General features: G+C 38.7%; 1 protein-coding gene across 6 annotated transcripts in view; it reads right to left on the bottom strand.

Moving 5' to 3' along the window:
- Window positions 1-600: 600 nt before the first annotated feature.
- TOX (thymocyte selection associated high mobility group box) overlaps window positions 601-27605 on the bottom strand; it is a 221249-nt gene continuing 194244 nt past the window's right edge. For all 6 annotated transcript variants that reach the window (XM_026102381.2, XM_064507503.1, XM_064507506.1 and 3 more), the window contains 3 exons: window positions 14496-14882; window positions 5176-5327; window positions 601-2853 (listed from right to left, as the gene is read on the bottom strand). In XM_026102381.2, the coding sequence (XP_025958166.2) occupies window positions 2817-2853; window positions 5176-5327; window positions 14496-14882 (576 nt within the window). In that variant the 3' untranslated portion in view covers window positions 601-2816. The remainder of the gene's footprint in view (window positions 2854-5175; window positions 5328-14495; window positions 14883-27605) is intronic.

Raw genomic sequence — 27605 nt, 5'->3', positions numbered from 1 at the left:
TCAGAAAAGATAAATTAATTTCCTATAATGGAAGACTATTGCCCTTCGTTTCCTTCATTTTGACAGATGTCTTTACTGTGTTTATTTACTACATGTGTAGGTTGTTTTGCTCCTGTGTGTTCTCATTACCACCCTCATGACAGATGGTGACTCGCAACCAGTAGCTTGAGTAATGTGTTACTGTGGTGCCTAAGCCACAGTGCTTCAGCAAGGGATGGGGCATCTCTTTACGAACTTCAGTGGCGTTTCACCTGCTTAAAAAGTATCTCAACCTTCTGGGCTCTAGCTATCGACTCCTGTGTCCATCAATATGCCGTTGAAAACAAGTAGCAGATTGCCCTTGGCAGGCAACTATTGCTTTTTCCCAAGGTCAGGCACGAAGAGCTGACACCTATGCATCAAAGCTGGATCTTTCCTCTGGAACTAAGCGGCTTTGGCATAACCAAGGCCAGTTTTGCTGTTCTCCACTGGCACTGTTCCTCCCGAGCAGAGCCCAGGGGCAGAGCCCCACTGAAACCACTGGAACTGGTAAGGTGCTTTATGCTAAACACACCGGAGGCTTAAGTTCTTACAGACTAACAGACACCAACTAGCAAGAGGTTCATACAGAATAAGTATTTTATTCATGATGTATTCTTTTTTTATTTACATTAAAGTTTTCTTGTATTTTGAACTCTGCTTGGATACTGAAATTAACAACTTTATGTGACTGCACACCTGCTCTGAAAGAAATGGAGATAACACAGTTCTTTTCCATAAAAGAAAAAAGAAACCTGCCTGTCAAAATCAAACCTGATTTTTCTCATCCCCAGTAATTATATTCTCACTTTTGAATTAATATGAGTGGAAAATGTAGTTTACTATAATATAATAAATAGAAGACATTGGGTAATTAGTAGTGCTGGTATATTTCTAAAGTACTAAACAGACAAACAATAAACTGTGAATTTAATCACGAGTTCTCATACAGTTTCAAGACAGGAAAATTAGAGCTCTCAGCTACAGTCATTTGAGCAATCACATCTGATCTGCATTATTTATTAGTTATTACATGCCAAGTGATTCTGATTGTACATTGCCTAAAATCATTCCAAAGCAAGCAAACCTTTGTTTTCGTCTTCTTTCTTAAAAAACTGATGGCATTGCACAATGTGTATTTAATCAGAGCTGCTTTCTTTATTTCACATTGAAAATACAAATCAGTGGTACTCTTTATTAATTGGACAGGCATCCATGATGAAATCTTCCAGAAACCCATTTTCAGAGCTATCCCTGATCCAAAACATTGATAATGTTTTTTTGATATCTTATCCCTTTGCCTGTAGCTGTTTTACTTACCTTTCACTTTAGGAGGTATTTGCGATACACTCCCTAAATCTCTGTTCGCCCTTTTGCATGTATAATAAAATGGCTGAAGCATATTTGGTAATATTTCTGTTGGTAATATTTTTATTCCACTTGACTAATCAACAAAAACTGATAAATTTTCAAGAAACAGCATTATGCTGTTTTATTTAGTTAGTTTTGTTGGTTTCAGTCTTAATTTGGGGCAACTTCTTGCTACAATGCTTTAAAAAGGGATTTACTTAAAATATCTTTTTTTTTCTTAATAATCAAAGAAATATAGAAATAGGTATTGGTTACCTTCATTTCCTGCCAAAAAAGCAGGTTTGGTGTTATATATGTCACTGTAAAAACTAAATAAAGTATTCACATCAGTTGTGAACAATTTGTGCCAGCAAAAGTTAAAGCGTCAAAGAAACCTCTTTAAAATGCTAACAAATTTACTTACAAACACCTATATTTATTATTTCATAAATAGGCGCAACAGGTTCCATAAAAAAGATTAAATACAGACACAGTGTGAAGAAACAATAATACATAGCCATGTGTAAAGGTTATAATTTAGCCATCTCCAATCTGTTTCTGCATCTAATAAAATATCAGGTAAGCATTTGGCAGTTTTATACATAAAAGGACTTAAATGACATTTACTAACCATTACACATAAAGTCATTTTTTTTTAAAAAAGAAGCATTTTTAGGCAGTACAAAATAAATGTGTTTGCTCTTTATCAATGCTAGTTTTTTCCTAGTTTTTCTCTTTATTTAATGAGACAAAGCCAATATTTTTAATTAATATCATTTGGGAATATTCTTCTTTTTTTCTCCAAATACTTTGAAAATATAGAACTATTAGTCAGCTGTTTAAAAATGAAGTAAAAATATGAATGTTTGCCAATTTAACCCTTATTGTGAAATCAATAAACTGGAATGAGCCAGTTTCAATTACAATTAGCTACAAAAACATTCACATTTTATACTCTAGGAGAGTGTAACATAGATGCTATTTACAAACTTGCTATGACTGCTACATCAAGCCATTTAAAAAGTCTTTAGTAGTTTCATATAAACACCCATTATGAAAAACCAATGGAAAATCCAGGACTTTTATCCGAGACATCTACAGTTGCTAAGGCAGTTACTATCGCAGCACTTCACAGCAAAAACCAACATAAAATCTGAATGGTCCAAGTTTCCTTCAGGAAAGAAGAAAAGCAATGTCCGTTAAAGGATCTCAGGGTGGGGGTTGAAAGGAGAAAGAAAGAGAAAAAAAAATGGGGGGGGGGGGGAAGAAAAAGAAAGAAGCAAGACTATTTTTTTCCAGAGTGGGTGACCCTCAAGCTCAAATAGTCCTAAGTGCTTAGCAACTTGTATTTTCTAATAAAATGCAGAACTGCCTTGACTGCATAAAGCAATCCATGATGAAAAGACTTCCCTGCATTCCTCAGTGGAAAGGAAAGGTGTTTCAGATTTTCAGGTAAGGTAGAGTGCTTTGTCCCTCTGCATGCCCCTATTCAAAGAGAAGAGAACAAATGTTATTTCTAAATTTGACAAATTTTTAGTCCTATTCTTCCAAAAATCCCCACGACCCTTCCCTGTGTCATTGATGCTTGGCATATCACTGAAGTACAGCTGAATTACCACGGCGATAATAAGAAAAATAATAAGAAAACCCCTACCTCCATGGTGGCACGCAGAGGCCAAATCTGTCTCTGCATTAAAGAGGACTGGGACATGGGTTTAAGCACTGGTCTGGGACCACCTGTGCTAGCAGGCTGTTAGTACTTACTGTCCCCCTCCCCAGAACTGCCCAGGTGCAGCTAAGGTTTAGCACAGGTCTAGGGACCAGTCCCAATAAGCACCCTTTGGCTATACAATGTGGCTGGCCACTTTTCTTAGATGGTAGGAGAGCTTGGTCATGTAGACATGAATCAACATGCCACGCAAGCTAGCCTAGGTCCCTGGCCTATTTTATTTACCAGTACAGACATAGCCAAAATGTTCTATACTTGCAGGGTTAGGCAAGCTCACACAAGGGAACATAGGACAATTCTGGCAGATACCAAGCTAGAGCCAACATTTCCTGCCTTTGCAGGAAGCCTTTCACCAATGCACTGGGTCTAGTACAGTTTTACATTCACTTCTTGCTTGGGTTCACCTTCCACTGACAGATATCAGTTCAGTCCAGAGCAAAATGGAATCATTCATCAGTTTCTAATCCCGAATGGCCTGTGCAAGTCAGAAAGAAAATTATAATTTAAAGCTAAAAAAGCATCACTGATGAGGCTTGGTTCACAGTGAAGAGATTTTCTCAGGGAGAAGCTTGACTCTTCATCTCCTGCTTCTTTGCTGAAACCCAGGCACCAGTTCTGTTCTTTCACAGCTTTACAGCTTACTTGGTTTGGAGTCAGGGAGCAGCACAGAGCAAGCTACATTGCACTGGCAATTTATGTCAATGCTATAGCAAAGACAGGCTAAATCCATGCACGCACATTCACAGAGGCAAACACATCTACACAGGAGGGGTATAAACAGTCTACAGAGAGAAATCTCATGCTGATGGAAAGTTATGCTCAGCGGGCACTTAGAAGGCATTGCTGCCAATGACCATGCATTGCTTTTCACGAGAAGAGACTGGAAATCAAAGCTGTAGCTGGCTATAGCCCTTCTGGCAGAGGACAGTCTGAGAGCTCAACTTAAGTGGATATAAAAGTCTACAGGCTCCATAGTCTCCTGGAAGAGGCAGCAGCACAAATCAACGCGGCATGCTGGTACAGTGGAGAAGCAGGAACTTCCTTCTGAACACATGGGGCAACAGGGACAGGCATGGGGGAAAATGATGCTGCTTTGCAGACTAGCTAAGGTCTGCCTCAGGGTGACCAGGTTTTCGTTAAGATGTGATTCTGAACTGGTAATCAGAAAAAAGATTTTTCTTCAGTTCTAGTTTGAGTTCAAAAAGACTTTAAAATAATAATGCAAGCAAAATTCTGAGTTTGAGTAAACGTAATGAGTGAAACTTCAGTCTTTAGTCTTTGGATTTGGTTGTCTGGGTTGGATGTGACTCCTTGGTTATTAGGAGAGTTTTTTATCTGCCTTTGCCTTGGGCATTCTTGTCAAGGTCAAGGACAGGTCAGGCTGAAAGACGTGTACCCAGGGCACAATACCTATCATCTAAAACTCAACAACTGTATCATTCAGATAGTTAAAGGTTTCCAGACAGTTCCTGAAACAGCAACATGGCTCCACAAAAACCATGCTGCATGCGGGTTGAAGGTTTGAAGGGGCTACAGAGCACAGAGCTCCTGTATGTATGGTGTTTTGCCTGGCAGCAGTCTCCCAAGCTTCATGTCATTCCCATCCATGCAGCTTGTATCCTTTGCAGCACTCTGGCAGCTCAGTGACTGACCTGGGTTTTCAGGGCCCAACCCAGTTATTTCTACCAGAAACAAACTCTGCTCAGTGATAGAGAATTTGGAGGAAACAGTTCCTGCCATTTGTCTTTCAAGCTGAAGGCAGATATTACTATTTCCTTCTTATACCTTTTCCCTAATAGTTCAGTTCTTCTTTTCTAACAAATGGAAGTTCTCTAAGACCAAAATGTTTCTGTGATAAAGTGGCAACGATTTCTAATGCAGTATGTATTGAAATCTTGTTTTCCTACAATAATCTAACTGCTGAATAAATACAATGCCATCACAGATGCTATAGGGAACATATACAGACTTGTAAAATGCTATAGGGAAACAGGCAACAAAGCTGTTTCCAGATTCCCTCTCCGATGCTTGTGTCATGAAGGTTGCTCAACACAAGGTGGCATTCACTGGCTGCTTACCCATTACTGCAGTAGTCATTATTCCAGTCCACAGTCTGTGCTGGAGGATTTCTGCACCCTGAACGAACATACTCCATTGCTTGGGTAACAACTTGTGCAGCTGTAGATGTTGGATTGATGATACTCTGATAATCAGGCTGAAGAGTAAATCCCTAGAAGAGAAAGCATATACTTTACAATGTATGGTAAGCCAAGCAACAGGTTGGGTGCAATATTAAAAAAAAGTTGTGTACAGCAAAATGTTGGAATCCTTCTTTTCCAGGTAAACTTTTAGTTCTCAAACTAAAACAGGAAAAATTGTGTAGATGCTTTCTAGGTTTTAAAATCTGTCTTTGGTTTCAAAAATAAACCACCTCCAAATTGTTGGCTATTACAGTCAGAGGATGGAACTAAAAAGCAAAGAACAGGAATAATTCAAAACCAAGAGAACTCAATCAACACCAGGGCAAAAAGGTCTGTTTGCTCCTTACAGCTTTCATTTAGATTAAATGTAAGGATACACACTGCTCATTAATTCCCAGAATATGCAACAGAATCTTTTTGAAGGATGTAGGCAGCAGGTGGCTGACTGTTTTATTAGACTACACCTATTCACATATTGTTCTCAACCCCCTTTTTCTTCATTCAGTCACAAAGGGACCATCTGCTGCTTCTTTTATTTGTACTTCTCTCTCAACTAAACAGAAATTCAACCAAAGCTTTTTAACAGTTGTTGGACTAATGCAGTGAAAGTAGCACAAAATAACTTGCTTTTTAAAACCAAGAAGATAAGAAAAAAAGTGGAAGATATAAAGATACATTTAACCTGCTCCCTGAAATATCCATCATGTGAAAAGTCATAACAATTTTTAGCTCTTTCGATATATTAGGATGTTTAAATGCTGTGTTTTGAAACCAGAAGAATGATTACAATTTCAAGTGTAATTTGAACTGCCTTTTAGTGCCTCAGGTTAACTGTATATAAATGTACACCATGTTTCTGTAAAATTAGGAGCACTGCATTGGGTAAAAGTATTTGAATGCTGTAGGAAAGCAACAGGTGCCTGCTGGAAAAGAAACAGACCAAGCTCCTTCCTGGGGCAAGGACATACAATTTCCACTTAAGTTAACAGGAGGTGTAACTGCTAAACCATGAACCAGACTTGATCCAAAATATCTAGTTTGAAAATCCACTCTTTCTGGCCACAGTCCATGTATAGAATAGACAGGATTACAGCTCATAACTTCTAGCTTGAAATTCAAGTGGTTTGTGGGTGATTATTTCATATACACAGTCTTCATTAGGACAGGAGGCTTGGGTAGAGCTATTTTCAGCTGCAGGTTTAAGAGCTCTGCCATACTATCTTTATATAAGATAATGAGTATACTCAGTTTCTGCCTGCCCCCCTCCCTCCCAAAGAATGAGCATCCTTCAAATATAAAATGCCACTTCCTTCCTCAAATCCCCCTTTCTTGCTGCGTTATATTCAAGCTTTTCTCTTGCAGCCCCTCCAGTGCTCTGCCCTAGCGTGCCTCCCTCGTATATTGTCACCTTGCTCTACTGACTACAGTTTTTAGCCTAGGTCATAAATGAATGCACATCTTTCACAACTTTCTTCCGTATTCTCTTCCATGTAGAGAATATCCTGAGTTGCATGTCAGTACTTTAAATACTTTTTAAAGCTTCATTTTGCCTGATGATTCCAAGAAACAGACCATTACTAGTGGGTAAGTTCAGGAATTGAATTCAGCATCTAGTTGCTATATAACTTATATACTGCCCTGCTAATAAGATAAAGTTAAATGCACATATCATGACTGTGCTTTGCACACTGCCTTTTCATTAGGCTCTAAACCTGCTCATGTACACTCCTCACCCTATAAAGGCAGCTGTAACTGAGCAGACTTCCCGATGACTTTAATGGGAGTTTTGTGTGAACAGAAGGCAGAAAAATTGGTTTTGTACATCACCATCATCATTTGTATACAAAACATTACCCACAAGGGCTCTTCTAATTTATTTGTAAGAGGAAACTAACTACAGAAACATGTTCTACACTCGGGCACTTGGGTTTACCTTTGACAGACCAAGCCCCTGAGTGCTCTCTCATCAGTCAATCAGATATACAACAAAACCACCGTACGGGGCTAGCAGCTCCAGCACTGCAGTACAGGAGCATGCAAGCAAGCAGACACAGACAAGCAAATACTCTTTTAGCAAGAAACAGCCCCCCAAAATCGGAGGAAGAAAACACCAGTGTATTATCCGTTCCATTTCTTTTATCCTCAGGACCAATAAGTAACTTGGAAGCGGGAGGGCAGTTGAAATGCCAGCCTAGGACTAGGTGGGGACTTATCTTATTCCTGGCTTTTTCTCAGGGCTTCGGTGTGCCCACAGCCAGCTCACTTGGGCTCTTTTCCAGCAAAGCATGTGTACATGCATACTTGGATTGAACTGGGACTTCCACGTTAAAGCTGGGAATGTGGATCAGAGCTCAACCTCTCCGGGCCTCCCTCCTCCCTTCTGCAGAGCGAGGGCGAGGATGCTTCCCCCTTGCATCTGGTGTGTCTGGTTAATTTGCAGCTGCCCGGGATTGGGCCTGTTTCTTCAGGTGTGCTCAGGTGATAAACCGCAGGCAGCGCAGGGACATTGGTGCTGGCTCCAGAGCCGGCAGCAGGTTCGGGGCCGCGGCTGAGCGCTGCCCCCGGCTGACGTAGGCTGCCCTGGGGCCGCACCAGCCACCCCGGAGCCACCTCTCAACTCTGCCTAGAGGCAGCACCCAGCACAGCCCTGCGCCAGCCCTGGGTGAGGGCTACCGTAATACCCACATTAAACGCAATAATGTGGGCGTTCGGAAGCCTGCTTTTTAAGGCTAAGCAATTTAAGAAACCTGAACTCAATGAGAAGGACCAATAAGGTAGGCTCATGCTTAAAATGTAAACAATAATTACTTCAGCTTTTTTGTCAACAGAAAAAGCCCTGGAAATATAGATTTGTACAACACGTGGAGACAGCCTTGTACCAGGCTGGTAGTAAATATTTGTGTATTATTTATGTAAGCCCTTAACAAACAATGATGAAATAAAAAGTGCTGTGAGAAAATGAGTGCTTCAAGGTCTAATTAAACAATGCTGAATGTTTTTGCATTGTAATGCTCAAGAGAAAATCACCAACTGTTTTGCAACATGCCTAGAATTTTAAATTTCATTTTCTTGTTCCAGATTGAAATAAAAATAGGGAACTTGATAAAGATTAATTCGATGTCAGGAGGGACATTTGCTCTTTAATTAGATTTCTGTAGCCCTAGCAGTTTCGTTGTGCCACTGTAGCAAGTCCTAAAAAGCCTGCAGCAGAACTAAACAGTGATCCTCATCTCCACACTTTACTGGGAACTAATTTCATTTCCTGCCTGTCTGGAGAGGTATTTTCAACAGGCATCAATGTTTTTGTCTTCACAACTGATTTATTCATCAATCTCAATGTGATATTTTAAACCTTTAAATTACATCCAAATCCTAAAGCATCTGTTTATTACACAAGGAAATTGAAAATCTGTCTGTGTGATATCATACAAAGATTTTTCCTTAAGGTTATAAAGGAAGTTGACAGATATTAATGATTTTTTTTTTCTCTTGACCTCCTTCGAAGACAAAGCGTAACAAAAAAGAGGAAGAAATCTGGACAAATGTAGCAGGTCCATGAGTCTACTGTATATAATATATACCAGAAAAAATGAGGCTATTATTTTTGGCAGGCTATGCAATCATCTTGCTGTATACATTTATTTTCTAAGGAAAAAGAAACACACAAAAGTAGACTGAAATGAGTTATTATTTAAAAAAATAAAAAATAAAATGCAACATACATTAATCTTCTGCTTCTTTGTTATGCATAAACTTGCAGCCATGGTTACTAGACAGTAAGAATCTAGTTTTGCTTGCTCTACCTGAGAACCAAAGTGGGACAGAGATTGTTGTGGGACTCCCCATCCCACATGGCTTGGGTCAAGGTTTTAAGTAGGGAAGGAGGTGCTTCCAGTAGAAGTACTTAAAAAGGTTCCTTAAAACATCTGGGAGCATCTGGGAGAGAGCGAATCCTTGGTCTTATCACTCTGCACACAGAACAGGACAGTACAATGGGCTGGAGAATGGAGTATGCCCAGCAAGAAGCAGAAACACCCATGTGAGTAGCAAAAGGAATGAATGACTTTTCAAAAGAAAACAGGTTGCAGCTTCAGATGCTGTTTTAGCCTGAACTTCAGAGGAATTGGGCTGATTTGAATGACAAAGGGTGAGATTCAGATCACCTGATTCCAGCTAAGTAAAAATTAAACATCTTGTGAAACCTAGTTGTCTAATCTCACATATAATCAGGGGAAGGAAACAGACTGGAGAGAAGGCAGTCTGTATCAGTTAAAAGATGATACATTGATAAGACGCTCATGTGAGCATTTAATGAAAGAAAAATCACACTCCTCCAATCTACTATGATTCATTCAGTATGTCAAAAGTGCATGAAAGAAAGACTGTTACGAAATGGCTTTAGACTTTAACAAAGAAAAACTTTAACACAGCTCCTGCTAAGAATATTTCAGAAAATTACAGTATGATATTTTACAATTAGAAATAAAGTATAGTCAAAATCAGGATGTAATTTAAACCTATGAATAAGAATAGGACTAAACGGTCATTTTTTATAGTGTAAGAGATTAACAGAGGAGCATCCCAGACTTCTATAATAGGGCCAATGTTATCTAATTTACTCATTAAGTGTTTTGGAAAAAAGGGGAATAGAGAAAAAAATTGTCTAGTTTCCAGAAGCTATAAAAGTTATTAGATAACTCAAATTAAGGAAGGTTGTAAAAGGAACTTTTAAAAGATTTACTAATGCTAGGCATATGAACAAAACACAAATAGATAAAATTTAGTTTGTCCTGTGCATTTTAGAACAGTTTGGATGCATTGCACTAACTGCACGCTCCACAGCACTAATTGATTTTAAATTAACTGAAAATGTGCAGTCATTGAGAATTTTTGGCTCCTAAACTTCTGATCTTCTTGATTTTTGGTAGTTTTGGTGGAATCCTTCAGGAAACTGTCCTTCTCCAGCTGGCAGTCTCTCTGAGTTTGGCAACTGCACACGAGCAGGCAAGTGCTGCTGGAAGCGTGGCAGTACGTGCTGTTCTCTGCGGAGCTCTTACGGATCAGCGTATTGTCCTTACAGTCATGTGGGCGGGCGCTGTTTCCATGAACTCTTTTCTTAGGTCAGCAGCTTCTTATCAGTCCTTCCTCAAGGTTACTTGGATGATGAGAAGATGAGTTTGTGGATTTTACACACTGTCATTTTGGAGGGTTGTGGTCCTGTCTGGCAGGACTAAGGTCTGGATCTCTGTGTAGTTTTTCTTAGAGCTGGCAGTCCTGCAGACAGACTGCAACTCTGTCTGTGATAAGAAACTATCCTCCCTCTCCTGGAGAAAACAAGTGGCCAAATCTCCCAGTAGCCGCTGTGCTGAAGCAGGGAATCTGCCGGGATTCCCAGAGCATTCCCAGTGCACTGAATGTCACACTAGCAAGTCACAAACTATTCCAAAGCTGGAGGTTGGGGGGGGAAAAAAAAGAAGAAAAAAATCAGAGCCTACCATCGGTGGGAGCTATGACTGCTACTTCTTACATGTCTACAGTACAACTCTCAGTCTGCAATGGTGGTGTCTAGCCAAGGGAGTCTGGGAACGCCTGAGGCATAAGATTGTTATAAGGCTGTTGACACACCTACCCTTCTCTTACTTCAGTGTGACGTGAAAAAAATTACCTACCTTCTTCTAAAGTGTATTAGTCCGAGCGGTGGTGAGGTTTCTGAAAAGGAAAATCTCTCTTGTTGCTGGTCACTAAGCAGGGAGTAGGATACCAATTAGTTTTTTTTCTTCCTGCTTACATAAATTGGAAGCCTGGTGGAGTCTCTGGAAAAGGCTTAGAGTGGCCACACCTTTAGCATGGTAGGAAACGAAATAACTGATGGAAGAGGAGCTGGAAAAAAGCTGAATCAGATGCCAACTGTTGCTTTGGCTTTACCAGCTCACATATTCTCCCATTCTTCTTTGTTGCCTTTTTATGCGGTAGAGTGGTGTACTCCGTTAGTCAAGCATGCAGGTTTTGGTGGGGTGGTCCTCCCTCCCTCCTTGCCAGAGGCTGGACGTACAAGGTAGTTCTATGCCTCTTTGTTGCCCGCACTGCTGTTAACTGTCTGTGCTGCTGTTATTGTACTGTGGCTTGTTTGGAGGGCTTGCTTGTCTTTTCCATTATGTCTTTTCCTTTTTAACATGCTCTGTGTTTGCTCGTTTGCAAACAGAGTGGAGAGTGCCATCCCTTGACATACGAGTCAGAAGGAGGTCTTTATTTTCAAGTTTCTCAAGAAGTTTCTCAACTTCTTGCTATATGCCTACTATTGGCCAACCTATCCTTTAATGCTCTAAATGCAGTACATAATCCTGGGCACAGTGTTTTTTAACATTTCTTGGCTACAACTAGGAAGAGTCATACCTAACAGACTAGGTAGGAAACCACTGTTCAGCTCTGGCATGGCAAATTGTTATTAGTACACTTGTTGCTCCAAAATTCAACACAGCTTTTGCTTTGTCTTTGACAACATCATTCAACAACCAACATAAAAGAATATGAAATAAACATCACAAATATTATAAAGGTAAAATGAAATCACATAAAACATTCAGAGCTCAAAAGTGGCATTATTTTTAAGCAAAAATTAAACGATAAAAATATAACCTGGCTTGCAGGTGTTTCATGATGCTTAAAAGAGAAATGCAGTTACGATTGACAGTCTGGCATTTCAACAGGTAACAAGTACCTGCCACCTTGAGTGAAGATCAGAAATACCTCTGCTGTCTTAGCATAATGCTATCCATTATAAACATCAGCCTTCCTGACTAAGCAATGTGAGTCAGTAAAAGTATTTAAGCTAACCTTTCATGAGTTTAATAATGAAGAGCAGGAGAACAGAATTTTTTATTTTACCATACTTGTATTTAGTAAAGCAAAAGATGCAGTATGGTACAGGTTGACATTTTGACTTCTAGACACCTTTTTTCTACAACCTAATGCCCTATGTTTTTCTTCAAGCTAGAAATGACTCAGCTACACAGAACACCCCTCACAGATGAATGAAAATTCTTCTAAACCATTGACATGCACACCACATGCTACAAGCGTGCAACTTGGTAAAATAAAAGCATCAGAGGACTTCTATTATCTTATCTTTTTCTGTGCTATATAATGGTTTGCAGTAACTCCTAAAGTTACTCCAAAAGTTGTTTGGATTCATACAATGATGATAATGTGTGTTTTATGTATACCTAACCAGACACACAGGAAATCCTTAAAAGCATCTAACATCTGTATTACACCTTTTGCTAACCATTACCATACTATCCATTGAATAATCAAAGCCACATTTTCAAATCTGTTCAATAAGTTGTGCCTACCAGCAATTCTGAAAAGAAACAATGGGTTTGATCTTCTCTTGCTTTGCCCTGGTCAAGTGAATCTCAGTTTGGCACAAAATGTTTGATTCTAATTTTGGGAAGGCTGAATCACTTTGCAATATCGGACTCGCTTGAATACAACCATATGATCTCAAGAGGCTGTTGTCACAGCTGTCGTTCTTCATATTTTGTCACTAACCAGACAATTGCATTGGGTCTCAGTCCATTGTTTTGCCTCTAATTGCTCTGCGCCTGTAGTTTTAATCGTGACTGGGCTTTCCATCAGGCTTAGGATCTCTAGACAGCCCTTCCTAGATCATCTGTCTAAGACCTCTTGCTGAGCTACTTCCAGCTACCCAAGTCTGGTGCTAATTCCTGAGTTTCTCTGAGGCTTGCATACGGGCTTTGCTCCCCTTGTCCAGAGGACACTCTCTGGACTTCTAACTAAGAGAGAAACCTTCAGAAATACAGGACAGTGAAAGACTCCACATTTGTGTGTGTGGTCATAAGTCTATTGAGCTTCACTCTGAGCATGAAAAATATGCTGGAATAGGCAAAAGTTGTAAACCATTTACAAATCTTCCTGCCTGCCTGATTACTCAAAACCTTTCTTGGGACTAAGATCAAGGTCTCTCAGACAATTCAGATCATCCTGGGCACCTCTTGGTTTATGTTCTGAACAGCATTTATCAGTCCAGATTGCTTTCACCTTTGTTTTTTGTCTCATTTTGGAAAATTCCACTCTCTGATAAATGAATTCTCCCAGCCATAAGCAATGTTTTGTACTCAGGTGTTCCCCTCTCAAAAGACCATTCTTGAGATTAAATGCCTCTTGTTTGGAAAGCAAATGCCATATGCCTTGTTAGAAAACGTGAATTTATGGAGAGATATTCAAAACATATAGCAGGTTCACAACTGTGTATTGTCAACCAGAACTGACATATTGTATGCATACAAATTCCTGAGATTCTTGCAACTCCATAGAAGAAATTTTCATTCTAACACTTCTTTGTAAAGCAGGATTTTATTATTGCTAGTCAAATCTCAGCCAATACAAAGGGAAATCTGCTCTCATGAAATCAGCAGTGTTAATCTGCTCTATCCCTCCATGGGACTAGACCCAAAACTCCAAGTAATATGGCTGGCCTGTACTCATTCAGATCCTCAAGCAAATGCATCAAGAATTGACTATGGAAAACACAGACTGAAAAGAATCCCACCTTACTGGGATACTGGGGACAGACCACTTATTTCCAGTAATAAAGCATGTCTACCTACCAGAATAAGGGCATGAATGTAGCATAAATTAACATGCTTATGCTCATTTAATCTAACATGTACAACAGAGCCTGCTATGCTTTGCATTCCCTGTGTCTGCTATATATGACAGTCAGCACAAGTATGCACATGGCACATACTACAGCCACATCTTTTTCTAGACATGCCTGCATTTTGTTCATAAAATAGATGTTCTTGAAGCCTTTGTATTTCAGGGTACTTTCTGCCTTGTAGACTGATCCAAGGAGTAACAGACACTTCTATTTAAAGGATGACTCCTGAATATGTGGGGGAGAGAGGGTTCACAAGAATATGATTAATGCTGGTAGCATAAACAGTTCCACTGAAGCTCCCCATCATTTAGGTAAGCTCCTTCATTTGTTCTCATCTTTGAAAGACTAAGCCCTTGGAACATATTACTGCAGTTTTGGAACTCCATAAAATTAAAGTTAATCCATGGTTCTAAATCACCCTCACTCTCAACTTCTGGATGATTTCCACTTGCTCAAAAAACAAAACAAAAAAACAAAAAATCCAGTTCCCAGACAACTGAAAAACTCAACTTACTTGTTGCATTGTAGGTGAATGTAAAGCAGACTGGACCTGCATCGGTAGCTGGTTTCCAATGGACTGCTGCATTGTAATTGGCTGGTGTTGCTGTATGTTGAGATGCTGGTGCAGAGGAGGGCTGATCTGGAGTGGTGGTGGTGGGGATACGGCCATGTTTGCTATGGAAACAGTCACTGGCATTTGGTTGTTGGGCTTAGGTGCTATGTTCCTGGGGATACTGGCATGCATGGCAGTGATATGAGGATTCATTCCTGGTTGTTGGTGGTAGTGGGAACCGAGATACAGTGCAGAGTGAGCCTGGGTAGGCCCATGAAACACTGACTGCTTTGAATTCATCATCTGAGGCTGTTGGGAGGCCTTAACATCAACAGGTTCACTGTAGCTCTGTTGAGGGAAAAAAAACAAAAAAAGCAGACAATACTTAGAAGCTACAAAATGCTGTTGTTTCCCCCCCAAAGTTCTCCTTACTGCAGAGATGGACCTTTGCACCATTCTCTCCCTTGAATAGTCTGCAGAATAGTTGGAAGCAAAATGCAGCTGCAAATATCAATGTTCTGTAAAGGTAATTTTGGATACAGGAGAATTTTATTTTTGTAAGTGTTTCACTACAGCAGAACATATATCTGGACCATCAAAATATCCTTTCCATGGAGCTTGGTTATTACAGTAGAAAAACAATTAATCTCTATTACCTTACACATTTTTCTTCAGCATCATAAAAAAAGATGTTAGCCCCTCTGCCTCCTGGTCTAGCCTGACATTTTGCTTTTTCAAAACTTGGAACTGGCATCACTGACCTAATAACCTACGCAACAGAGAAAACCAAGCCTGTCACATTCATTCACACAAGCAGTCATTACTATTATCCTCAAATTTGATGGCCTCGTTGAAAACAGATTCAGGAGGGTGGGTTCTGGCAAAAGCCTGCAGTGATCTTTGACATGTCATTTCCCTGCTCCATGCCTCATTTTCCCATCTAGAACACAGGCATAAGAATTTCAGTGTCCTTTATTACACATGCTGACAACTGCTAATAGTGTTGTATTACAGTTAGCTAACAGTGACAAGGCCAAACCCCATCTACAGTTGTTCTACTGCACTGAATAAATATGCTAGGTGCTGTGCTGATGCCTTTATTCTGAAGTATTCTGTGCTGGGATACTATCCACACCTGTATCTACTGTGTTTCATGAGCCATGCACGCACAAAAATAAGAATATTCTGAATTACTTCACTTTCAGCAAAACCTCCTTCATGAATTTAGTGAAAAAATTCTGTTTAAAACTGACAGAACCAGATGGTCTACATAAATGTTAGACTTCATCAAACACAAAGAAACTATCTTACTAAAGCTTGATGAATACTGCATGGAATAATAGAAAATACACAGTTTTCCAAAAATGTTATAGTCTATCTTGAGTTCTTAGGCTGTTAGTAATAAAATATTTCCAATAATGATTGGGCTAATATACTTATTTCTAATATTTATAATTGTTACATTCGATTTACAGTCAATTTGTTGTTGTTTTCTGTACTCTCATTTCCTTAGATCTTCTAACTGAGTTGCTAACTGCTGCTGGAAAGATTTAAGATTTAACTCTCATGTGCATATGGGTGGGGACCTGAATCATAATTTAGCAGTTAAGGCACACTGGGATTAATAGCCAGTGAAAGGTGAAACATGCTGGAAAAAATGGCAGAAATGTCCCTCTGGAGAGAGAAGTCACTTTGTCAAAACAAGGGCTGAAAGATGCACATATGCCCTTATTCTGTGACCTCCATGTCATGTTTGCTCAGTTTACAAGTCAAAGTAAGTTTCGTGTTACTCTCAGCACTGCGGGGTCAGCGCAGTCCAAGGAGGTCTGTTTGTATTCTTCTTGAAGGACGTACCATCCCCAACAACCAGCCGACGCGCACCTTACTGAAATGGTTCATCAGATGCGATGATAACGACGAAAAAGCTAACTCCATTTTCCCTAAGTAAAACTGCAGTTCTAAGAGCAAGAAAACTTATTTTCTCCAATAAACTAAGGAAAATTAAATGAATATGATAAAAGGAATGCAAATCTCTGTCTCTGTGCATCTGCCTCGCTGTGCCTGCATGTGGGTGTACACGTGGGCAATATGTATTATATGCATGCTTGCAGGATTGAGATACAGAGATAAGGAAACACAGATAGTAAAAGATAAAACCTGAACACAAGTACAAAATTCTACCAGGTCTTTTGGCATTTTTTTTCAACTACTGATCATTAGCTCATGAGGACATGAGAAATGTTTTCCCTCTCTGTTTCCAGTAGTATTTCCTCAACACTCTTGTAAGTATGAGAGCAAAGACTAGCAGGTTTACTGAAATTTCAGAGATTCAGAAGGTGGTTTGCTAATTAGAGGCACAGTCAGGACCCTCCTCTTCAGCCTGCCAGGCTCTTTACACATTACAGGAGATATATTCAGTGTTCTTTTTGGAGAAACTTGAAGATTTGTTGAGTGCATTATCCCTTCATGGAAACGCTTTGCTTTCCATCATGTACCCAGTTAGAGCAATGACAATTTCTCCTGACATTTCTGAGGTCAGAGAGGTTAAACAATTCCTCCCGGTGAGTAGGTATCAAAAAGCCTTTGCGGCACTCTTCATGACATAGTGATATATATTCATATAGCTTGTGATTGCAAAGATGTTGCCATATGCTCTTTAACAAAGATATAATGAATTAGCTTAATCACTGGGGTAACTCTGTGGCTCTCAGTTCATACATAAGTGGTGAATGCATGGCCCATACTGATAACGTTACAGAGATATCAGATACTTAGTGTCATGTAATAATTGAAATACAAAATTATGTTAGGAGGAATTGCATAGTCTTAGGCCCAGAGATGAATAACACTTGCTTTACCTCTGAGAAGAGTGTCTGCAAAGTGATTGAAAAGGAACAGCTCCAGTTGTCTCAAGCTATCAGTCATCTTTCCATATATTTCACTATATTCTGATACAGTGAAAAATACAACACTTCAGTTTCAGACAAGTATTTTGCTGTTACTTAGGATGCTTTAAATCATATGTGATCTGAAGCCAAATTGTCCAATATCAGTGTAAAACACATCAATATTATCCGTTACTGGGAATCTTGATAAATGAACCTATTAAATGCTGTTCTCCAACATACTGCACTTTCAGCTTTTTCTAAGGCTGGATCAGAAACCTTTGCTTTTTTAAGTATTGTTGAAGCTAATGGAATAGGTGATGTCACATATTTTGGCTTTGTTTTATCGCTTTGCTGTCAAATATACCAAGAGGTGCATATGGCACATGGGCCACACTGTTATTTCAGGCACACTTACTGCTTTCACAGATTTGAATGGGCATTGCACCTGTCCAGTATAGCATCAGACTTACTCTTAGATAAGGACAACACTTTTATTATAAGTAAAACTGGGAATTAAGAAAGAAGGGATCTGATTATTTAATGAGGGCTCCAAGTGCACAGATATATACCATAACTTTGCAGGTTGAAATTCAGTAATTTTCTCTTGTCCTATCTGAGGGAAAGAGTACGGGAATCATTTAAAAAAGCGCTCTTTAATTAATTAACCCCCCCATAGACAAGACAGAGAATTTACACCTCTGAATTCTTGCACAAAGTTACAGGATACATTTATCTGCAGCTACATACAGTGGAGACCAAAATTACTAATCAGTATGCAAAAGCCATCAAACATTAAATCCTTATCTTCTACATATGCAATGAGAAAATTTATCACAACTATTAGAATTATGATTTTGTAGACCCACCACTAGAGGGTGACACAATATTATATTTAGTTAATGGTAGGAAGAGGTATTGTACATATACCTTAGCCAATATACTACAGGACTGCAAACTAGCTTTTCTCAGCAGTCCTTTATGCTCTTTGAGTGGCTTCTGCTTGTTCCTGAGTTTAGCTCAAAGCCTTACTCCAAATATTAAGGTTATTCTTATTCAAGATTCAACAAATCTTAAGGCTAAGCTCATCCTATTAAGGTTTGGAGTAGGGTTTCTTACCATCTAACATAATCTAATATTGTTGTCTGCATTAAAAAAAACCATCAGTGGCTGAAGCAAAGTAGGTGCGGTACCAGGGCCAAGCAATGGAACACTACAGAAAAATGTATGACTGTCTTGCAGACACAACCCCAAACCTACTTTTTTTCACAAGCTATTGTTTGACAGAAATCTGAAGAAAAAGAGGGAAGTGCATTTCGAAAGCCCAATAGAGACCAAAAGTAGAAGAGAAAGAAGAAAATAAAATAGAATAAACATTAATATAATTCTTATGATGAATATACTAATTAAAATATATTTAATATAATAACAATTAATATAGATCATCCTGCCTAATAGCAGAAAAATAAGAAAACAGCTCATTTTTGCTCTGTACTTAGGCACCAATGCATATACTATGCTATCTATAGCATGCTATGCTATAAATAAGCTAATATCGAAGCAGGTAAGTGCAGTTTATGGAAGGCCTTGGTGAGTGATCCTCAGTTTGTCCACAAAATCATTCTACTTGTACCATATTTTCAATGAAATGTGTGGTGATACAGGTGAACACAGTCTACAGATAGATAGAGGTGATAAAGTCTTCTCTTCAGAGAAGGTGTTGAGTGTTGATCATTATGCAAAAAGCTTGGGAAGCACTGAATCCCATTTTTCACTCAGGTTTCACTGAACTTAGGCCTTTCCTTCCAATTCTAGGGCAAGCTGAACTCTCCCATCTACCTTCTATTCACCTACTGAGGGCCAAAACTCCTTGTGCTCATCTGCCAACTTAAAGAATTAAGGAGTTAAGCACTGCCCACCCAGCTGTGCTGTGCTTCCCTAAGGAGACCTGCCCTGGCTGTAATGATCCGCATACTCACTGCGGACTGAAGTCAGGCACAGGGAATTCAGGCAATTCCTTTGCGGAAGGTGACACTGGGATTTGCTTCACCCCAGCACTCGCCACCCACTCCTGCTGTTGAGTAATGATCTGCAGTGCAGACAGCCTGCTCAATCCAGCCGTGCCAGAGATAAGAGCAATAGTCTAGCGATATCAGCCTGGCAATTAGATAGTTTCCTTTGGGATATTATTTTCCTTCCACTTTGAAAAGTCTGTAGCTGCTTTTTAAACCCTCACCTGTAGATCTGGATAACCAAACAGCTGTTCAAGCCTACAAATGAGTTTTGATTCTCTTTCTGACTTGTGGCTGCCTTCTGGCTACTGTTGGCTCTTCTAACCTCACTTCTGTAGAAAAAGAAACGGCAGCCAACTGATTGAAAGTAAAGCAAGGATACGTTTTAATAACACAGTATTCTAAGGGTCTGATCTTTAGACAACTGAATTTAATGGAAACTCTCCTATTAACTTTAATGGAATTTGGATCATAGCCCAACATTGTTACCTCAGTATTAACGACTGGATGTCCATTTTGTTTATCACGAAAATCAGGTAGGACCTGGCCAACAGAGGCTGAGAAACATTCCCAGTTGACGAGTACTACTTTTCCCCTAAATGTTTTCAGAACTATAGCTACAAGCTAAAAGCACTTATACTTACTTTATTTTGCCCTTTTAATATGTTAAGGCAGTTATTGTTAGAAAGTAAAACACCAAGCAGGAACTTTTATATATATACACATACATATATATATATATATGTATATGAATATCTTCAATTCACACACACATGCATGCTTTCTTTTCAGCATTCTTATCCTACTGTAATTTATGGTACTATAATATATATGGGAATTAAATAAATACTTTGGCAATAATTTCATTCCAGTAAGCAGCGCTCGTTTAATATTGCTGTTTGCAATATAAAATCAAAAAGTTGATGTTGTTTCAAAGAAACCATAGTTGTTCTACTTGGATAGAACACTGTTAATTTTTTCTCAGTCTATTGGTATCAGGAAAATAACTAAAGGATCAAAATCTTTCAGCTGAAGCAATATAATTTCAGTAGTTTACAGATCAGATATAACTAAAACACTTTTTTATTAACATCAGCAATTAATACACATTCAGCAAATTTTTCAGTACTGCTGCCTATGGTGGCTTTTAAATATGTGCTGACAGACCTCCTCAAGGACAAAGAGCCTTACAGCCAATATACTTTCCGCCAATGCAAAGAGCTTTACCTGTTGATAAACTTATCCTAATCCAACCTCAGAAGATTTTTTTGCATAGCCAAAGTGATATAACATGGTTTTATTGTAAATGAGAAACAGGTCCACTGAGTTTGACATCCCCTCTACCTACACAGTGAACATGTACTATGTGAGTATTTCAAAGCCTTGAAAAGAGTTTAACCTGATTCAAGTTTTAAATGAATATGTGTCAACCTACTAGTTGCTACACTGTCCCTTCTCATGACAGTGCCACATACACATCTGATGACTGATGTCAGTTCTTGAGCCACACAGAGGAATTCAACAATCTTCTGACTCTACGACCAGAATGAAGTTACCATTCAGATAATAACAGCGATGATGTCAGCTGGCACCAGCTAGGTCCAGCCTCTGTAGGCCTTCCCTTTGAGATGCTGTGATCAAACTTTGGCAGGTCTGACTCAGCTTTAAATGAGCTATCTCCAGTACCGTGATGTTCAAGAGGTAGATACAAGGAAATTGGCTGAATATTTACACAGCTACAAAGCTTACCTAAGCTTAACTTTGCATCTGCTGTCTTTGCTGTCTCTTTGGTGGAAGGAACATCTTGAATTGTTTATTCCTTCTCTCAGCTTTTCTGTGTTCCCATGATCCTCTTTTTAATGTCTTTGAGATTTTAGGTCACCTCCAGCCCCAAGCCTGTCCTTGAAAAGAATCTGTTCTTCAAGCCCACATGGACTCAGTCATTTTTATTAATACCCCTTTGAAGCTGTTTATGAGAGAACGACTTATCTCTGGCAGTGCTTTCTCTTTCCTGCTTAGGTCTTTAACTTCTTCAGATTCCTTTGACTTAACTCTATTCACTCTGGGAGAGAATTTATTCCAACACACAGTTATGCACATTTATAATGCAGCCACTTCCCTACCTAAGTCACAGGAGGCTTTTAGCACATGACGTTTCATATTTGCTAATTCCAGTCACCTACTGAAAGAACAATATTGTGGACTCTAGAGAGTTCAGAAGCTTTTGACACATCCTTGATGCTTCAGAACAAAGGAGCAAGCCATTGGTTGTCATCTATACTTAGCCAAGGTGGCTCAGAAGAACATCTTCAAATCTGAATATACATTTTGTCATCATCTACAGGGGATTGTCATGGATTCATTCAGGGTACGCAAGTAGAAATGGATGTTTTATGAATGTAATCTGAATATATGTGATAAAGGATATGCAACTTTAATTTGGTACAGGTGTTTTAATTCCCAAAATGGAAGCACTACACTAATAATGATATTCTATCTTCTTTTACTAACTCACTTTAAAGCAAACACAATTCCTTCCCAAATCAAAAGATGGCTTCTCTCAAATTCAAGACATTTTGGTCATTTTTGACTGAAACGATGTGAGAACCTCTCTAGATTTTGCACTGCTAAAGCTTCATATGGTTTAACCTCAAATCCAATTGACAGCATTAACTTAAATAAAGTTTGCTCTTCTTTTTCAGCTAGGGTAGAAACTTGGTTTCAAAGCAACCAAGCTAAGGTATGCTGGATGAGATGTTGGCTTGCTTTGCATTATTATCAGATTTGACAATTGTTCTATGAATTTATATGTTCACTTACCAGATACTCTGATACACTGTACACTTGCACATACATAATTTTATTTATGATTCCTTGAAAATTTCTGATTATGTCATAATAACTCCAGAAACAAAGACTGATGTATCACAGAAACATGAAGTAACTGCTGTAAAAGGCGTACTTTATAATTTTCCCAGACAGGGATTCTAATGTTTAAGGGAAAAAAGTAAAATCTGTATCACCCATAGGTACCTGTGATCACTGAGTTTTTGTTAATATTGTTTTAAGGGAAACATTGCCAATAATCTTGTAGCACTTTAACACCTACAAAAAATTGTGTTTATGCATCAGACATAGCCATATTTTTTATTTGTTCTTTCTATAATGCTTCCACTGAGAACAGCCTGAACTGTTTTCCAAACTCCCAAAACATCTGCATGGACTAGGACAAGACAAAATATAGGAGCCAGTTGCCTCCAAAATTGAACCCAGGTGCCTTTGTGCGAGTAGAAGAACTGTTGCTCTCCTTATACACAATGGCCCAACTGATTAAAGCACTTACTAGGAGATAAGACAGTTCAGTGCTCTATTCTGCTTGCACATATGTAGAACTGTATCTCCAAATGTCCTAAACCCAAGCAGCCGGTTATTTCAGGGAGGAGTGACACAGGATCCTGTGCTCCCCTACATTTGAAGCTGAGCCACTAAGCAAAGAATTCAGAATTCATTGCCAAAAACAACGCATGGAGGGAGGTGCCCGTATATCTGCCTTTACTTAGGAGTGGGGAGATGCACGACCTGGTTTCTGCTCCTGTGACAGCTGACATTTTTTGCTTTTCATATTGTAGGCAAGTGCTCTCACGACGTATACATACAAAATGCGAAACTAACACTGTCATGATTACTGGGATTTTTTTTCTTTATATGGTCTCCATTTTGCTTTTTACAAAAAGCCAAACTTATCAGTGTGTATTCACTGCAGTCTCAAAAGGCCTCCATGGAATTCCTTAGGCTGTTCAATTATATTAAAATATAGGCAATGCTACACATGCAACACAGATATTTTGGATGCCTGGAAACTCTCTGGTTACAAATTGCTGTGCTTATGGCATTAAGGCAATGCCAGGCTTACTGGATCTGACCTTTAGTTCTTTATGAAAAGTAATTGCAAGTGGACACTAGGAAAGTTAAGTCTGCTGTATACTTCAAGGAGCAGTATTACATGTTCAAAAGATTTGCAGTGTTCCCAACACTTAGAAACATCCAGTACATTTGTTGCAATGTCAAGTGAGGACGCCACTTTGACTTAGATACAGCACCAGAGTTTTTAAATATGCTTGAGTATTTTGAATTTGAATAATATTCTGCTTGCTGAGAGGTTTTAGTTCCAGCCATAGCTGCTAAAATGTCTGAAATATGTATGAAATTTGAAGTTGTGCCACTATACAGAAGAGAATTAAAGATTCATTTAGCCAGAGAGAACAAAACAAGGAAGGGGAATCTTCTTTGTACTCTTTAAACAGTTGAATTTATACTGCTATATTTAACATACATATATGTACCATGTATACGCATATGTGTATTATGCATATGTTAAATATATACTATGCACATGTTTTATATATATACATACATATATGTACATTATGCATATATATTTAACATTTGCCCATAAATATCTATATTAAATATATATATTTGAAAGATAGAGCAAAAACTCTACTGTCAGCCAGAAAAAAGGCAGGTTAAGCTAGAAAAAGTGCTTGTTTTATGAAAAAGTAAAATTGCAATTCACAGCATTTTATGAATGCTGTACAAATTACCAGATACCGTAGACTGCATTTCTGGACCTGAGTGGTACTAAAAGTTGCAACTAAGGGCAAATATAAAGACACTTGTTTACAACGCAAAGGCTTAGTCAGTATTATAAGCAATATGGCAATCTGCATAGCAGAAGATATAATGCTTTGTAATGTGATTTTTACTTTACATATCTATTTCTACACACATGAACAAGCTCAAATAAAGCCCCATTAATTTCAATCATTGCAAAAAAGAAGAGAAAAACATAGTAAATATACTGATAGATTTAACAAGGATTAATGCATGACAACATATTTATGCAATCGTACATTTACCTTATTTACTGTGTGGTAGTCCTATTTTATAAAGACATCACTAAAGCATTTCAAAAGGTACTAGAGATAGGCTGACAAGACTTACTGACGTTTCTGGTACCACTTCCATTCTTTTCAGTTATAATTTTGTCAAATATCACAGCCTGAAATTATACATACTAGGGGTCTAGGTGACTTTTGTGCATGCGTGTGTGTGTGTATGTGTGTGCACGCATGTGTTAAATTCCAACAAGAACTGTTCAGTTCTGTCAAGAATGAACCTAGAGGAAAGCACAGTATGACTCTCTGCCAAAAAAATGTGTTGCCCTCCTTAAGATACAATGGAACAGGGACTTCAAATCTGGAAGGGACAATGGCAGATTGTGTCAAAGATGACCATCATGTCTTTCCATGAAACGACATCCAAATTTATAAACCAATTGGAAAGCCAGTGAAATACTCCCAACCCCCTCATGCCCAATTTGTATCTGACCAAATTCCTACATGATCAAAAACACATTTATTCCCTTCAGGTAACTTCAGTTATTAAAGTTGCTTAGGATGTGTATTTAAAACTCAAGGCTCTATTTGACTAAGAGTCGAGGCCAGTCTCTGGTTCACAGGTTCCTTCACTAGGCTGCTGTGATGCCAGGCGCATGAAGGAGCAAGTCAGCATCAAGGACAAGAGAAAGGACCAGGAAAAGGTCTGGTCAAAGTCAATATTCGGGTGCAGGGGAAGAGGAGAGAAAGAAGCAGGGCAAAAAGAACGAAGTGCTGAGCATCGTAGAGAAGTCTGCAGTCCTTACAAGGCACCCGCCCCGACCTCGGGATGAAAACTAGCAGTCTTCAATTTCATTATTCTGCTGTCAGAAGAGGCTAAGACACCTCCTGGAAAAAGAAGCACACCCCATGTCTGTGCTGGGGAAAGACAATTTCATATCCTGATCAGGCATTCCAGCAGCTCAAATGATGGTGATGGGCACAGTGAATTTAACTCCAGGTCTGATCCACACAGGTATAAAGTGGCATATGTCAATTCCTTTGTGTTTTCGAAAAATGAAGACTTGCGAATAAATGCAAGCACACACACACACATTCTCACTTACACCTACAGGCACTTCCTACAGTTTGGATGGCAAGTGGATGTCCTGGTGTTTGATGTGAAGTACCACTGAGCAGCTCCTAGCTGCCAGCCAGCTGGCACTGAAGTCATTGGAGCTCTGCTATGGACATGGAAAGTGCAATATCGCTCAAATACTCTGAAAAAAGTTCTAGATGTCTCAGAGCAGGACATCCAAAATGACCAAAAACTTTTCTTCACGATGTTTTAGTCGTGCTGCTTCAAAATATAGACAATACAAACTTCCTGCTCCAGAGTACTACTGAGAAGGTGAATTAACAATCTTTTTATACTACAGTGCTGTTGGGATGAGCAGTGGAGAAAAGCCCATAAGGAAGCAAGGCTCTGCAATATGCACTAAATACAACACATGGGCTTCCACTGCAAACACCTGATTATAAATATATGAAAAGAGACTCAAACTGAATGAGGCTTAAAGTATAAAATATACTATGTGATCAAATTGCTAATAACTGTATTAAGGCATTTTTGGAAAAGTTATGTTACTTCTGGCATGTCTTAACTTTTGAGAATGTGTTCCTGTAATCTTAATAATATCCTCTAAAGGTAGCTTTTGTGTAGGATAATGTAATAGATGGAAAAGATAGAACAGATGGACTCCACACAATGAATCTTAATAATATATTACATATATTACTTTGTGCTTACATGCTTATCTAAAGAACCACAAATCTTCTGGTGCTATATAAATATTTAATAATGATAATATAGAATACACTGATCTAATATTACATCTGGGCAGTTTAAATCCTTGTACCAAATTGAGCTTGCTTTAGTCACATGGCAGCTCTGTTAGATTCACTGAGCCTATTCATGTGAAGCAATTAGGACTTGGCTTCATTAAGTTTATACTTTCCACACTAGAGGAAAACATTACATTATGGAGAGAATTTGAATAAATGCTTAAAAGTTAAGAACATAAAGAACATAAAGAACATAAAGTTACATTTGTCTTTTCAAAATGAAGCGATTTAGAGTTTTATATAAACAGTCCATGATGTGCTGAATAATGATATCTGAGCTATTCTCGCAAATGAAGAGTTGGCTTCATAAGTATCTTCAAAATCTATCAGAATATTTTGAGCTGTTTGACCTATCTTTTGCCAAGTTGGCTATTTCAAACAAATTGGTATCTGTGCAGAATGGAACCTTGATAAAGCATCACCATTTGGAAAATTCCTTTTTAAAGACAATGATTATTTCTAGAATTATACAGCCCTAAGACAGGAATTATAGGTATCCCATACTTCCCTTAACTAATGCACTGGCATTTATGATGGTAGTTACAAATTTAAAATGCATAATACACCACACAAAAAATGAATGAGATAACACCCATACTTCAGATTTTGAAATTCAGCACAAACACTGACTAAATGCTAAGATAATGTAGAAAGATGCATGAAAGATCCTTGCATGGGTAATCATATAATCTTTCCACTGGAAATGTGTAAAAATTCATATAATATACAGAGTAGAGTGCAAAACTGAATGAACCCTTCAATACACGTAAAACTAACAAAAAGTTCTCCTGTTGTCATATATGCGTATCCTTCAAGTAGTCCCATCTTTACTTCTAATATTAGTTTTATTTATGTAAGAGCAAAACATATCTAAATTTCACCTTATAAACATACAGATTTCTGTGAGAGATGTAGAACAGAATTGATCCTAACCAGCATGACTCTGAAGTTGCTCCATTGTTATTTCACATTCACACATACAGTAATTTCACAGTTTTCTGCAGGCTTTAAAAAGCCCATTACAAAATCATGGGCACTAAGAATGTTTGTATAAATCAATTCCTAAAGTCGCTACTGGTTGTATACCAGGGATACACTAATGTTCCAGTATAAAAGCCATAACATGACCTATGTTGTGTTCACACAAATTGCTCGCTCAATGTAAAATGAAAATCCATGTTTTCATATGGCGATTTGCTATGTGAGCTGAGCTAGAAACCTCGGCATTGCGTATGTGATATGGTTTTCCTCTTATAGGTAGACTGGTTCTTGCCAGGCATGGCATCTCTTTGTTACACTGTGGTCTTTTACAGGCATATTCCCCCCTTTGTTCAAATGCGATGATACTCCCAGCCTGGAGAAGTGCTGTCACTAAGAACAGACGGGCGAGGA

The sequence above is a fragment of the Dromaius novaehollandiae genome, chromosome 2 (assembly GCF_036370855.1).
Source record: "Dromaius novaehollandiae isolate bDroNov1 chromosome 2, bDroNov1.hap1, whole genome shotgun sequence".
NCBI lineage: Eukaryota > Metazoa > Chordata > Aves > Casuariiformes > Dromaiidae > Dromaius > Dromaius novaehollandiae.
Note: the sequence above shows the minus strand (reverse complement) of the source record. Positions and strands in the feature narration are given on the sequence as shown.